At 46.6% G+C, this 12,487-nt stretch overlaps 2 protein-coding genes across 3 annotated transcripts in view; one reads left to right on the top strand and one right to left on the bottom strand.

The window, feature by feature from the left end:
• The window catches only part of ARSK (arylsulfatase family member K), a 43,864-nt gene extending 34,451 nt beyond the window's left edge, over positions 1–9,413 (bottom strand). For both annotated transcript variants that reach the window (XM_019532391.1, XM_019532392.1), the window contains exons 1-2: positions 9,252–9,413; positions 2,076–2,205 (exon numbers count right to left, since the gene is read on the bottom strand). In XM_019532391.1, coding sequence (XP_019387936.1) covers positions 2,076–2,205; positions 9,252–9,413 — 292 coding nt within the window. The remainder of the gene's footprint in view (positions 1–2,075; positions 2,206–9,251) is intronic.
• A 681-nt stretch (positions 9,414–10,094) lies between these two features.
• TTC37 (tetratricopeptide repeat domain 37) overlaps positions 10,095–12,487 on the top strand; it is a 76,052-nt gene continuing 73,659 nt past the window's right edge. The window contains exon 1 of the mRNA XM_019532390.1: positions 10,095–10,191. The gene's annotated coding sequence lies outside the window, so the exon portion shown is untranslated. The remainder of the gene's footprint in view (positions 10,192–12,487) is intronic.

Below are 12,487 nucleotides of genomic sequence, written 5' to 3'. Positions count from 1 at the left end.
CAGCCCTTTGCCACCTTACGCTGGATGGTGAATTCCAGCAAGCGATGATCACTGTCTCCCAGGTGGCCCATCACCCGCAGCCCCATCACCAGGTCATCACCCGTGGCCAGCACCAGGTCCAACAAGGCGTCTCCTTCTCTGGTGGGCCCTCTTGGCCTACACGTGGTCCTGAAGGGCACCCATTGCCTTATGTGCTAATCACTGCCTCCAATTTACCCTGTAGCCATGCTCATGCCTTGCAGTTGTAACAATCAAACAGTTCAGTGGGCCCTAGCCCCACTCTCTGGCCCTCTCTGGGCACCAGGGTCTCTCTCTGGCCCCATCTCTGCTGCTGTGGGCCCCTGGCCCTGGCTCTGCCCTCCACAGGCACTGTACTACAGCTTGCCCTGGCAGACACAAGCCTCCTGTGCCATGCTGGCACTACTAGGATCTCCTGACCTCCCATATAGTCCCAAAGCCAGTCTACTGGTTAAAATCCAAACCAAAACGTAAGTGTACTGGCTGTAACTTAATTCTCTGAGCATACTGGCTATCTTCTGAAATCCCCATCCATACTGAATCTAATCCCCTGCCAGCCCTCAGATTCTCATTGATATCTCTCAGGGATAGCAGGATCTCAATCTCTCATCAGCAGCCATCTTCCTGTAGAGCTCCCTCTTCAGCCTCCAGGGACAGCCTGACTGTGCAGGCTCTGGCCCAGGCTTATATTCCACCGGAGCCCTGCTTCTTTCTGGTCATGTGACTTCCTGGGGTGTCTACAGGTATCTTCTAACTAGCTTTGCTTACTGGCTTTCAGGGTAATCTAGCAGTTGTATCCTTGCTGTGTCTCATACACAAGACTAGTACCACTAGCACTGCAGTAGGCTTCTTGCTGCTAACACTGATTACTCTACTATTGCTGTACAACTAGCACAATAGGTGCTCTCCATTCCTGGGCTCTGGCTGTCTCTCTCTTTACAGCTAGTCCCCTCTTTGTCTGCCAGGGCAGTTTGCCCCTATTGTTCCCTCTATGAGTATCAGGAGCCATAGGCTCCATTACACCACTCTTCTGAAGATTTAGCAAGAGATCACTGAACTAGTTACACTTAGTTCATAGCTAGAAAGTTTTATTTACAACCATAATGGCTAAAAATGTATTGGAATCAGGATTTTGATTTAGAAGCATAATTTTCTATCAAATGCTGTATACTACAGGGTATGTTCTTAGAGCAGTGGAGCCAACCTTTTAGGCCCACACCCACCCCATGTACCACTTTAATCCTCCTCCCCTCCCCAGTCAGCTCCTGCTTTCTGCTTCCTGCCCTATATGCCACTGTGCTGCCTATTCCATCCCCATCTGTTGTGTGCCACACACAGAGGCTGCCCATGCCACTCGTAGCACATATGCCATAGGTTTGCCACCCCTATTTTAGAAAACACATGAAGCATTGATTGCATTTGTCTGAAACAACAGAAAAAGCTGAAAATTAATCTAACGTGTTTAAATAATAACGCCTACTTCAAATACAGGCTATTTTTTCAGAACAGATGTTTCGGAAATTTGGTAACTCAAGGCACAGCAAAACATTTCACCCCAAAAGGCTGTGTCACAACAGCAAATCGCCAGGGCCACTATATTCTTAAATATCCTCAGATGTACTTAACTCTGAATGAGATTTGCAATCTCAGGAATAGTAGTAGTAGTAGCAACCGTTGATCCTTCTGAATCACGGTGTATGTAAGACGTTACCAAGAATGCATTTGCCTAGGTAGAAGTAAGGAGGAATGCAGGTTGGAAGAAACAGCATAAGACAGAGATTTCTTTGGTTGATATCTTTTATTGGACCAACTACATAGTTGGAATAGAGTTAGACAAGCTTTCAAATGCAAGACATTCTTCATCAGGTCTGAGAGGCAGAAAAGCGAGAAAGAGAAATGGATAAATCTTCAAAAGACCAGGCAAAATTCAGATATGCACTAGAAGTGTGGGGCTTAACCTAATCAAACCTTCTAAGGTTTGCCCAAACAAAATGCATATTTAAATTGATTCTACTCAGGTACTTATTATTTTTAATAGGATTTTAATATGGTCTTACCTGCCCGGGAGGGACAACAAATTGGAGAATTGGTATAAGCATTGAGAAAGAGTGTGCCATGTTTTTTCATGAGATTTACAAAAGGCAAAGTCACAGTGAGACTGCCTGGATAAAACGTCAGCCTTCCATCCTGCAGTCAAAGAGATGAGTTCAAATATTAAAATAAATAAAAACATTTTCTTTAGTTATTAGAAATACAGATTTTAAGATGATGAGACAAAGCTACAGAATAAGGCAAATTTAATATTCTAGATGTAATGAAACAAACATCAAACATATTTTGGATGTCCAAGAAATATATACAATTCTGATCTTGTAGATTAGATGAATAATGAAATCCTCATTGCAACCACAGTAGGATAAAAATCTGCACTTATACGGTCATCAAACTAATTAACAGAAGCATTAGGTGAAAGACATTGGAAGTAATAATGTTTCTCTACTTGGCACTGGTTAGGCCTCATCTGAAATGTTTGTACAATTCTGGGCTCCACATTTTAAAAAGGATTTGGAGAAGTTAGAGTCCATGTAGGCAACAAAGACAAAGGGCTTAAAATGCAAGTAATACAAATAGAGGCTGAAGGAGCTAGGCATATTCAGCGTATGGAAGAGGCACTTAAGAGCAGACATGATAGCAGTCTTCAAATACCTGAAGAGCTACTATAAGAAAAAAGGGAAAGCACCTTTCCTCTATTGCTGCAGAGAGAAGAACATGAACCAGTGACTTCAAGCTGCAAACAAAGTAAGTTCAGATTGGATATCAGGAAAAGAAACCAAGGCAATGGAATAGATTACCTAAGTAAGTTGTGGACTCTCCATCACTGGAGGTGTTTAAAAAGCGGATGAACAGCTGCTGGTCAGAAATGAATTAGGTTGCCCCCACACACACACTTTCTGCTACATGTGTCAGGGTGTTTTTAAGCCTCCCCAGAGCCATTGGGTGCTGGCTACAGCCAAGGCTAGGAATTTGAATAGGGTGTGCCAGTATTCCTGCTAGAACCAAAGCTGGAGGTTTCTGGCTTGTCAGTGGGAATTGTCCCTCTGCCCAGAATCAAACCAATCTCATATTTGGGGTCAGGAAGGAATTTTACCCCACAGTCAGATTGGTACAGACTGTGTAGATTTTTACCTTCCTCTGTAGCAGGGGATATGGCCCTCTGCTTGGGATCTCCCAAGCATATATTGACAAACTTTTATAGAAGCAGGATGGTGGTTGTCAAGATTCCCCTGCTTTACCTGTGGCAGGCCCAAGGTGTTATGTCTGTGTTGTGTCAGGGCTGACTAGAGTCTTATTTAAAGTTCAGAATATGGATTGTTTAAGATGGCTTGGATTGGGAATATCCTGCCTCAGGTTGGGGAGTGGGGGTAGATGGTCCTTTCCAGTCCTACTTCTCTTATGATTCTATGAAACCTTGCACTTAAAAAAGCCCCTTTCACAATTTATTTTGAAAACCTCTGATACATGATTTCACCAACTACCTGTGTCTAGTCTTCCAGTTGGACAGGCTGACTGAGGAGCCATCTCCAACAGCCTCTGAAGTATTTCTCCCAAATCATAGGATGATTTGCAATCATCTTTATCTCAAGAAAGGTTTCAGATTAGGAAGTGGTATGGAACATTGCTACATTGGCAAATGATCTCTCCTAGTCATGAACATAAACTGTTAGAACATATAAACTGTCAGGATCGTGTGAATGGTAACAAGGCATGGCTGAGTGGCATGGTACTGGTGGTTGGAGTGAACTGGGCTCAGTTCTTCCCAGGCTGATCCCAGAGGATTATGACAAGGGACCACAACTTGAGGCTCTTGCCTTGGAAGAACTGCACAGTTAATATTTTTCCTCATCTTATACATGGTATATATTTATCCCTTGGCACAGAACATGCTATTAATTGGACTTCATGACTTTGCCATCTGTAAACAAGACTCAGCTTTACAAGTGATTCAACTGAAGGCAAAACAGTATCATCATCTACCTTGCCCATTACCTGAATGAGACAAGTACTTGGAAGAACATTGACAGCAACTAAACCTGGGTAAGTAACATGCTTAGTTGTTTAGGAATTCAAATTGCCTTTAATAGTTGACAGTCTTCCCTCCAGGAGTCAAGATGATGATTAGTCTGGGGTATTCACCATTCTTGAGAATTATGTAATATAGACCCGACTGCTGGGATGCTGCTTTCCAATAACCCAGGATGAAAGTAAAAGCCATAAGGAAACTCCAGTTGCTCCAACATGAACTAGACCAAGGGTGTCAAATATACAACCCAAAGGTCAGATATGGCCTGCTGCAGCCCACAGGTCTTCTTGAGGTTTTACTTCCACAGGCCAAATTCATCCTGCAGGACTTTTGTTGCTGCAACTTCTGGAGCCCCTGTTGCAGTAGTGTTAAAATTTCAGCTGTTTTGGTGCAGCTCAGGAACTGAAGCCACTAGGCTCCCCAATACCACACTGTTACCCAGGCCAAAATTGGGGATTTTACTTGCCTCTGGCAACTAAAATCAAGGAGAGAGGAAAAGACGGCAAGTGGCAAGAGCATTAACTCCCTGGGATCCAAAACTGTGCTAAAACACCAGCCCCAGCCCCAGCAGTTACCATTGCGTACAGATAATCTGACCTACAGTCTGGATCTGACCTGTGGTGCCCAATGCATTTGACACTCCTGAGCTAGACCACCCATCAAATAAAAGAAAATGAGAAAAACCTGAAGCTGTGCATGCTAAAATAGCTCTCTTTCCACTCTCAGATTCAGTTAAGATCTTGGTATCAACAGTTCAAGCTAGTGATTCCCAATCAGGGTGCTGTGGCACCCTGGGGTATCTTGGGATCCTGTCAATGGTACCATGGTGTGCCATGCAATGTTAGGTGCGCAAATGTAGTTTACAGGGAAAAAAACAGGTTTCAAATAGGAATCCGCAGTTTTAAAACAAACAGTCTGACCTGTTGTGGTCTGAGTTCTTTGCAACAGAAACATTTCTCTAGTATTTTTCTGTAGTCAAAAAATGAGTGGAAACTAAGAGCCAGTATTTTCTGAGGGATGCCGTAAATCTTATCAACAGGTACTTTGAGCCTTAAAAGGTTGAGAACCACTGTTCCAGGCTCCGATTATCACAGAGATTGCTTCTCCTCCTATGACCTACCATGACATGATTTGCCTATGCTATTTTAAATATTTACAGCGGCTAGCAAACTTACTAGAATAAGGTCTTGATAACATTCTGTTGTTAACCAAACTCCTAGGATCTTTTGCTAGTTATGTCAAAGGCCAAGTTAAACTTTTAATCTAGTTAACTATCCAGAAAAAATCCTTAGTACAAGGTTTTTCCTCGGAACTGAATTAGATCTTTGTTTCCTCCATTATGGATAAGAGAGCTACCAGTAAGAAAGATTTGTGTATCAAATTTAGTAGTATTTTGAACATGCTTTTCTTTTCAGGAAATAAGGTGATGTAACTAAGCAAATTCAGTAGCACTGTGCGCCATAACCTAAGTGTAACCTAGGTATAAAAATATTTTGTGAAGTCATAGGCTGAAATTATTCCATCACTACTGCTGCAGCATAAAAGGGGAACACCCCCCCCCCCCAAACACAAGAAGGAAAGGTTAGCTTTTTTTGGCTTATTACTGGCACGTGCTTAATCTTACTTGTGTGCATCTTCCTCTCACCCACTCCTCACTCCCTACTCCCAGTCAAAGTAAACTGCTTTCCAACTTGCAGTATAAGATACTGTGGCCTCTAATACAGACTTTTGAAAGGTTTCAAGAGCCCTTCATTTTGCCAGTTTCTCCAACTGATGCTTTTATCATTACTACTTGTTATATTTTTAAAACAACCTTTCCTTCAACTACAAGCAACTTAAAACAAGCTAATTGTTCACATATGTAGTCTAGGTAACCATACTCTCTTTTTACTACTGCTCTTCTCTTTCCCTTTAGTTCTTAAGCTCTCTTGATTCATCATGCCTTAAATTAGACCTCAAACTCTTAGATGAAAAGACTGCACTTTACTCCGCAGTTGTGAACCTACATTTTCACAACCACGTGAAAGTAACCTGAGGAATACAAAGAATTCCACTTAACTCACAAGAGTAAAGTTACTCAAGTATACTTGAGGACTGACGCCTATGTTTGTAGAACATGAGATTAAATCATGGTGCGCTGGCTCTCATTAGAAAGTTTTTCACCTAACCTCATAGAATCATAGAAGTTAGGGCTGGAAGGGACCTCAGGTCATCTAGTCCCCTGCCCAAAGAAGGACCAGCCCCAACTCTATCATCCCAGCCAAAGCCTTGTCTATCCAAGTCTTGAAAACCTCCAAGGATGAAGCTTCCACTACCTCTCTGGGTAACCTGTTCCAGTGTTTTACTACCCTCTTAGTGAGAAAATTCTTCCTAGTATCTAAACTAAACTTTTTGTGCTGCAACTTGAGACTGTTGCTCCTTGTTCTGTCAAACATCTTCTTCATGCTTACCAGGGACCTGCTTCCCAGCTGAGCCTCTGGGTCCACACCCAACCTTGGGCACTCAACCTTTTGGCCAGAAGCTCAGTATACAAACCCCTAAGCCACAAAACAAGACCCACACAAAATATTCTATTTAAAATGAGAATGCTTCAGTGAATGGTTTGACTTTTTGCCTACCGCATCATAAACTTAATACATTCAAAGCTAACAGGGCCATTATTTAAAAACTGTGCACACAGCAAAAAACATTTCCTATTGAGTTCAAGGTTAAAAAATTGCTTAAGCTATATTACCTATGCTGGCAAATTCATGAAAAAGCAGCCTATGCTCAGCTGTTCACACCTCACTGCAGAGCAGACTCAGTTAATCAGCTGTTAGTCAATTCCTGGCTGCTACTAAAAAACCCTCAAATGGGGGCCTGCTTGTTAGCAGTCGGAAAGTTGACTAATTGCTGTTAATTTCATCAGTGCAATTTCATCTCTTTCCAGCTGTCTTTGTTGCTGCAACCATAAAGCTGACCCTGCCACAAAGCACTAACAGCAGTTGAGAAGTACAAAGTTGAACACTACTGAACATGCTAGGTATATAGATATAGCTATTTGCCAAATACACCTCTAGTCTAAGATGCCCACAGAGCGTACGTCATGTGACAAGGATAAAGAATGCAAGAATCAGTTGCTTTCTTTTTAACACTGCATGAGAATCTTTATTAGAATAAGACAAACATTATTATCCCTAAAACTCACTCTCACACAATTTCACTGCAGAGCTTCCACCTTGAATCCAGTTCAGAATATGCCTGACTTTCTGCAATAGATTTCAAGTAGCACATGTACAAAAATGTTAGGGTTTCTTTTTGCTAGGATCTGACCTTGTTTTTGTTTGACTAGTCAGGTCTCAACGTGTGCAAAACTAAAGACTTTTTAGCCTCTACAAGATAACTTCTTTAAAATAATGTGTTTAAAATAGACACAAAATTCCCTAGCATGAGTCACAGTGAAGAGCTCTTAAAAAGACAAGAAAACATCCAAGGCTCTAGGGGAAGAAAAAAAATCAAACAGATATAAAGAAGAATATCAAAAGAACTTAAGTGTTAATATGTAAGATAAATGAATGGTAAAAATCCGACTCTTGATACTTTTGAAACAAGCTTTTGTTTAACGGAAAAAAGGAACTTAATACAATGTTAAACATAGATGTTAATGTTGTATTTTACAATATGCAGTACACACACAGAAACGGTCATATTTTTTTCTGCCTTTGGCTTTTCAGTAGTTTCAAGAAAGAAAATCTTCCTTTGCTTTATGGGCATTCAGTATTTGTGCCACGCTATGAAGCCTGTCAAATACATGGGGCCAAATACTGATCTAAACTATACTGGAGTAACTCTGCAGCAGACTACTACAGTCCCCTAGGAGGAAATTAGAGAACAAATAGAACCAAAGCCTAAGAATTTATTACTGGTATTTGTTTCATCATAGTACTATACCTAGGAGCACTGGTCCTGGAGCAAGACTCCATTATGCTAGACACTATACAGATACAATATGGTTATTGGTGCCAAAAAGTGTACAATCTCAGTACAAGACAGGAGATAACACATGGATATAGTAACCAAAAGGGAGGCAAAGAAACAATGAGACCACGCTGATCAGCTTGAAAGTGTTAACTGCCATAGCCACAAGCACAGCAGTAGAGAATTTTAAAATGGGATTCAACAGAGAACATGTTAGCTTTGCTGCGGTTGTGGAGGTGTGTGTCATTCCCCAACCCCCGGGGTGAGAAGCAGCCTGGGAGAAAGCAGATAAGTGACTGTTTGAAAAGTTTGAAAATTCTGTCAATGGGTTGGTAAAGCTGGCATCAGGGACAGCTCAGAAGCAGGAGGACAAGCTCAAGAGCTGACAGATGCCATGTAACAGGCAGGGAAGGACAGGCTGCCTGCAAGCTGCTGGCGTTTGATGCAGCAGAGAAAGGGGAGTCAGGGGCAGAACCCAAAGCTAGGTCTTGATGCAATCAAAAGGATGGGTTACAAACGTTATCCCCACAGCAACGCTGTAGAGGTGAGTGGGTCCAGGTAAGGGCCTGGGCTAAAAAGGTGTCACCAGGACCTTTCACACTTCACAGGAGGAGAGCTATAAAGTACCATCACTAGCACCAAAACAATAAGTATAGAGAGACAGAGAGCAACAGGCCTCAGGCAGGTGGAGGGGCAGACTGGCAGCAGCACATCAGGTGCCTGCCTGAGGGATCCTGCCTCAGCCGGGGTTGACTAGATCACCTCGGGAAATCACTTCCAGTCCTGCTTCTCGGTGACTAGTACAGCTAAAGCAACTGCCTGGCAGCACAAGCCAGGGAGGCACCAGGCGCCCCCCATTAATGCCAGCTACTGCACGGAAAAAAGGAAGACATGAGAGGCAGCAGCAAGCAGCTGTGTCCGAGGCCAACCCAGCCCAGCCCCGTGTGCGCATGGGGCGCGCACAGCCCCGGCTGCAAGCACTCAACCCCCGGGCCCGGCCCGACATGCGCGAAGCGAAGCTCCCGCCAGTGCCAGCCACTGCAGCCAGGGGAGATGGGGAAGCAGCTCGAGCTGCTCGGGGCGCCCCCCAACGCCCAGACCCTCAGTAGGGGGAGGGGGCGGAGGAGGAGGCCGAGGCCGAGACCGAGACGTGCGGGGAGCGGGAGCCCCAACAGCCGATGCTCCCCGCACTTACGAAGGAGTCGCTCGTCACCATGACGACACTGTACGGCCCCCGGACGGCCCCGGCGCGGGGGGCCCTGCGGCCCACAGGCCGCGCCCGCACCCCTGGCCCAGCCCCAGCCCAGGCGGCGGTGAGAAGGAGCAGCGCCCGCACAAGCTGGCGCATCGCGCCCATACTCAGGTTGCCGCCGGGGTGTAGGGTACGTCACGCTAGACCGTCCCGCCCCCCTCCAAACTACAGCTCCCGGCGAAGCGTAGCAAAGAACTGCAGCTCCCATAGTGCTCCCCGGCCGAGGGAAGTACTGCTTCCACCATGCCGGGGGGCGGGGCGAATCGCGCGTAGCGGCAGGCCGCAGGCTCCGGTAGCATCAAGATGGTGGCCTCCGGAGCGCTTCGGCTGTCGTCACGTGGCAGGAGGAGGACGCGCCAGTGCGCCTGCGCGCTGCTGCCAAGCCAGGAGCGGGGCGGCGGCGGCAGAGGCGGGGGGAGGTGAAGTTTGGGAAGGGGTGCGGGTGCTGCTCGGAGGGGAGGGGATGAGACGAGGGCACAGGAGATGCCGCCCGCCCGGGCAAACCCCCCTCCGGGCTGCTGAGAGGAGGACGCCTGGGTGGAGCGGGTGTGATGGCCCGACCAGCTCTCTGCCCCGGGTCACCGGTAGCACCAAGATGCACCCCACCGCCCCCCCACAAAGCACCTGGCATCTTTGCGCTCGTGGGGAGCGGCAGAGGAAGCCTCGGCTCTGAGCCTGAGGGGAAAGGAGCAATTAAGCCAAAACCCTGTTTGCTGAAACCTATGACTATAGGGGAAGTAGACGGGAAGGAAAACCCAGGTCCATTTTCCAGTCAGATCTTTTCTGTAACGGTTTTGTTCCCCCAGCAGTGCCGCACAGCGTGATTGGGGTTGTCCTAGGGCCTCAGCACTGTCGCCGCAGTTCTGGCGCAAGATGTTGTAAGGTAAGTGACATCCGCCGGTGCCTGGACTGGTACAAGCAGAGCAAAACCCTCCTAATTTCAGCCCTGTGTTAAGGTACAGCAACACAGCTCACTGCACCCAGTGCAGAGGCCAAGTAGCTGTCCAACAGGAAGAAGTAACTGCTGTTCCTGAACAGCACGTTAATCTCCCTTTTCTGTTTAAAACAGTTTAATGTTATGCCTGTCAATAGCCTGAGAGCGTGGAGAGACCATCCCCCGTCTGAGGTTACAAAAAGGCAGTGGCTCTTACGTTCCAGTTGTTCAATGCAGACAAACTGCAACTGACACAAGCATAAACAAAGCAGCATCAGCTTTAAGCTTGGATGAAGTCGGAGTGGTTTTTGCTACACTTGTGTCATTCCCAACTTGTACACCTGGAACGCGGGAGCTGCCACTACTTTGAAGTGTTCGCCTTGTGACACTCTGGATGTCCCTGTTTTTATGTCCTGAGTGACTACAGGAGGTCAAATGCACAGGGAGCTTTGTATGCGAGGTGGGAAATTGTTTTCATTAATACAATTTGAACAGAGAAATGGTAGGTTCTCAATGTTTATGGTGTTTGACATCAGTGTTTTCGGAAAAAAATGCAGTTGAACTGTCCAAGCAGAAGAGAAATCTCTCTCTTCAAGAATTGCTTCCTGGCTTAGGGCCTTGTAGCTCTGTCACAGACCTGCATAACTTGCAGGAGCTGCTCCCCTGATTTCAGGGGCAGAACATGGGCCTGGGAAGTTATTTCATGGGTAGAGTGCAGTGGGCCCCCACTGTAATTTTGGCTGAGGGGTCCCAGAGGCCTTGCTCCTCACCACTGATTGGTTACAAGGGCTTCTTGTCAAGCAGCCCCACCCCTTTGATTGATGGAGGGGCAGGGCCAAATGACAAGAAGTCCTAACTGCCAGTCAGCAGTGAGAGGCAAGAGCAGCTGCTGTTTTGCCCACAGCTCTTCCAGCAGGCAGCCCCACTCTATGCCCCACCGGGCTGCCACAGTGCACTGAGGACTGCTGGCTCCCTGTGAGGAGCCAGCATTTTCTTTTCATAGTTTCATATTTGTTAGGGGCTAGAGGGGATTTTACAGATCATTGAGTCCAGCTCCCCCCTGCACTTGGACAGGAAAGATGGCTAGAATCAGGTGACCCCAGCAAGATGGATGTCAAGATGTTTTTTGAAGAATGTCAGGGTGGATGACTCTGTGGGGAGCCTGTCTCAAACCTTTGGCACTCAACTTATAAAGAAGTTTTTCCTTATATCTAGCCTGAAGCAATCTTTAGTTAGCTTGTGCACATTATTTCTTGTTCTCCTCTTGGGGACCTTGGTGAATAGATGCTCCCCAAAGCCCTGCCATAAATTTCCCCACCACCCTGCAGATGTCACAGATTCTGCAAAATCTGGGATTGCATGTGAAATCATGAATTTGGTAGGTCCCTATACATAAAGATCTCGCAAATCATACATGCTGCCTCACCTGCCTTGGTCTGAGTCTGGCTTCCCCTCCTTCCCCCTCCCACTGCATTGGGTCCAGGCCTGCTCCCTCTCTTCCCTGCCTGCCACTTCAGGTCCAGGCTCATGCCCCCCGCTCCCCCTGCCCTCCATCATGTGAAGTCTGGTTCCCCTCTGCTGCTGCATGTCCCGTCCCCCGCTGTTCAACCCTGTGCTGCTGCCACCACCTCCCAGGAACAGCTGGGGGGAAGCTTGCATGCAGCTGGCGGCAGTCCCTCCCTTTCTCTCCTCTTTCTCCCCACTACTGCCCCCTCCCCACCAGCTGTTGTTGGAGAGGGGCCCCACTTTAGGCCCCTCAGTCCTCACTGTCATGGCTTTGCTCTGCCGTGTGGGGGGGCAAGGCCAGCACTGTGCTGCCAGCACCTTGAACTGCCACCACCTCCAAGGAGCAGGGCTGGATGTGCAAGACCAGCAGCGCTGGCCTTCCCCCTGCTCCATCCCCTCCATCATGGCAGCGCTCTGGTCCCTGCCGTCCCTCTCTGCCTCCAAGGAGCAGGGCTGGGAGTGAGGCCAGCACTGCTGCCCCCCAGCTCCTCAGTCCCTGCTGTCATGGCAAGCCTCCACCATCTGTCTCTGTCTGCAGAACACTCAGATTGGCTGCTGAGACACCCAGTCAGAGTGCGAATGAAGTGTTATGGACAGACAGACTAAGGTTTTTATAATATTACAATGTTTGCTATGCAAATTTAACACTTGAAAAATAATTTATTTTATGAAGGGATATTTTATTAAGAGCATGTGCTAGAAGGATCTTTTCATAAACAAAAACCTTAAGTTTTCTGCT

This window comes from Crocodylus porosus, unplaced genomic scaffold, assembly GCF_001723895.1.
Source record: "Crocodylus porosus isolate Cpor-Errol unplaced genomic scaffold, CroPor_comp1, whole genome shotgun sequence".
NCBI lineage: Eukaryota > Metazoa > Chordata > Crocodylia > Crocodylidae > Crocodylus > Crocodylus porosus.
This window is presented reverse-complemented; position numbering and strand designations above follow the sequence as displayed.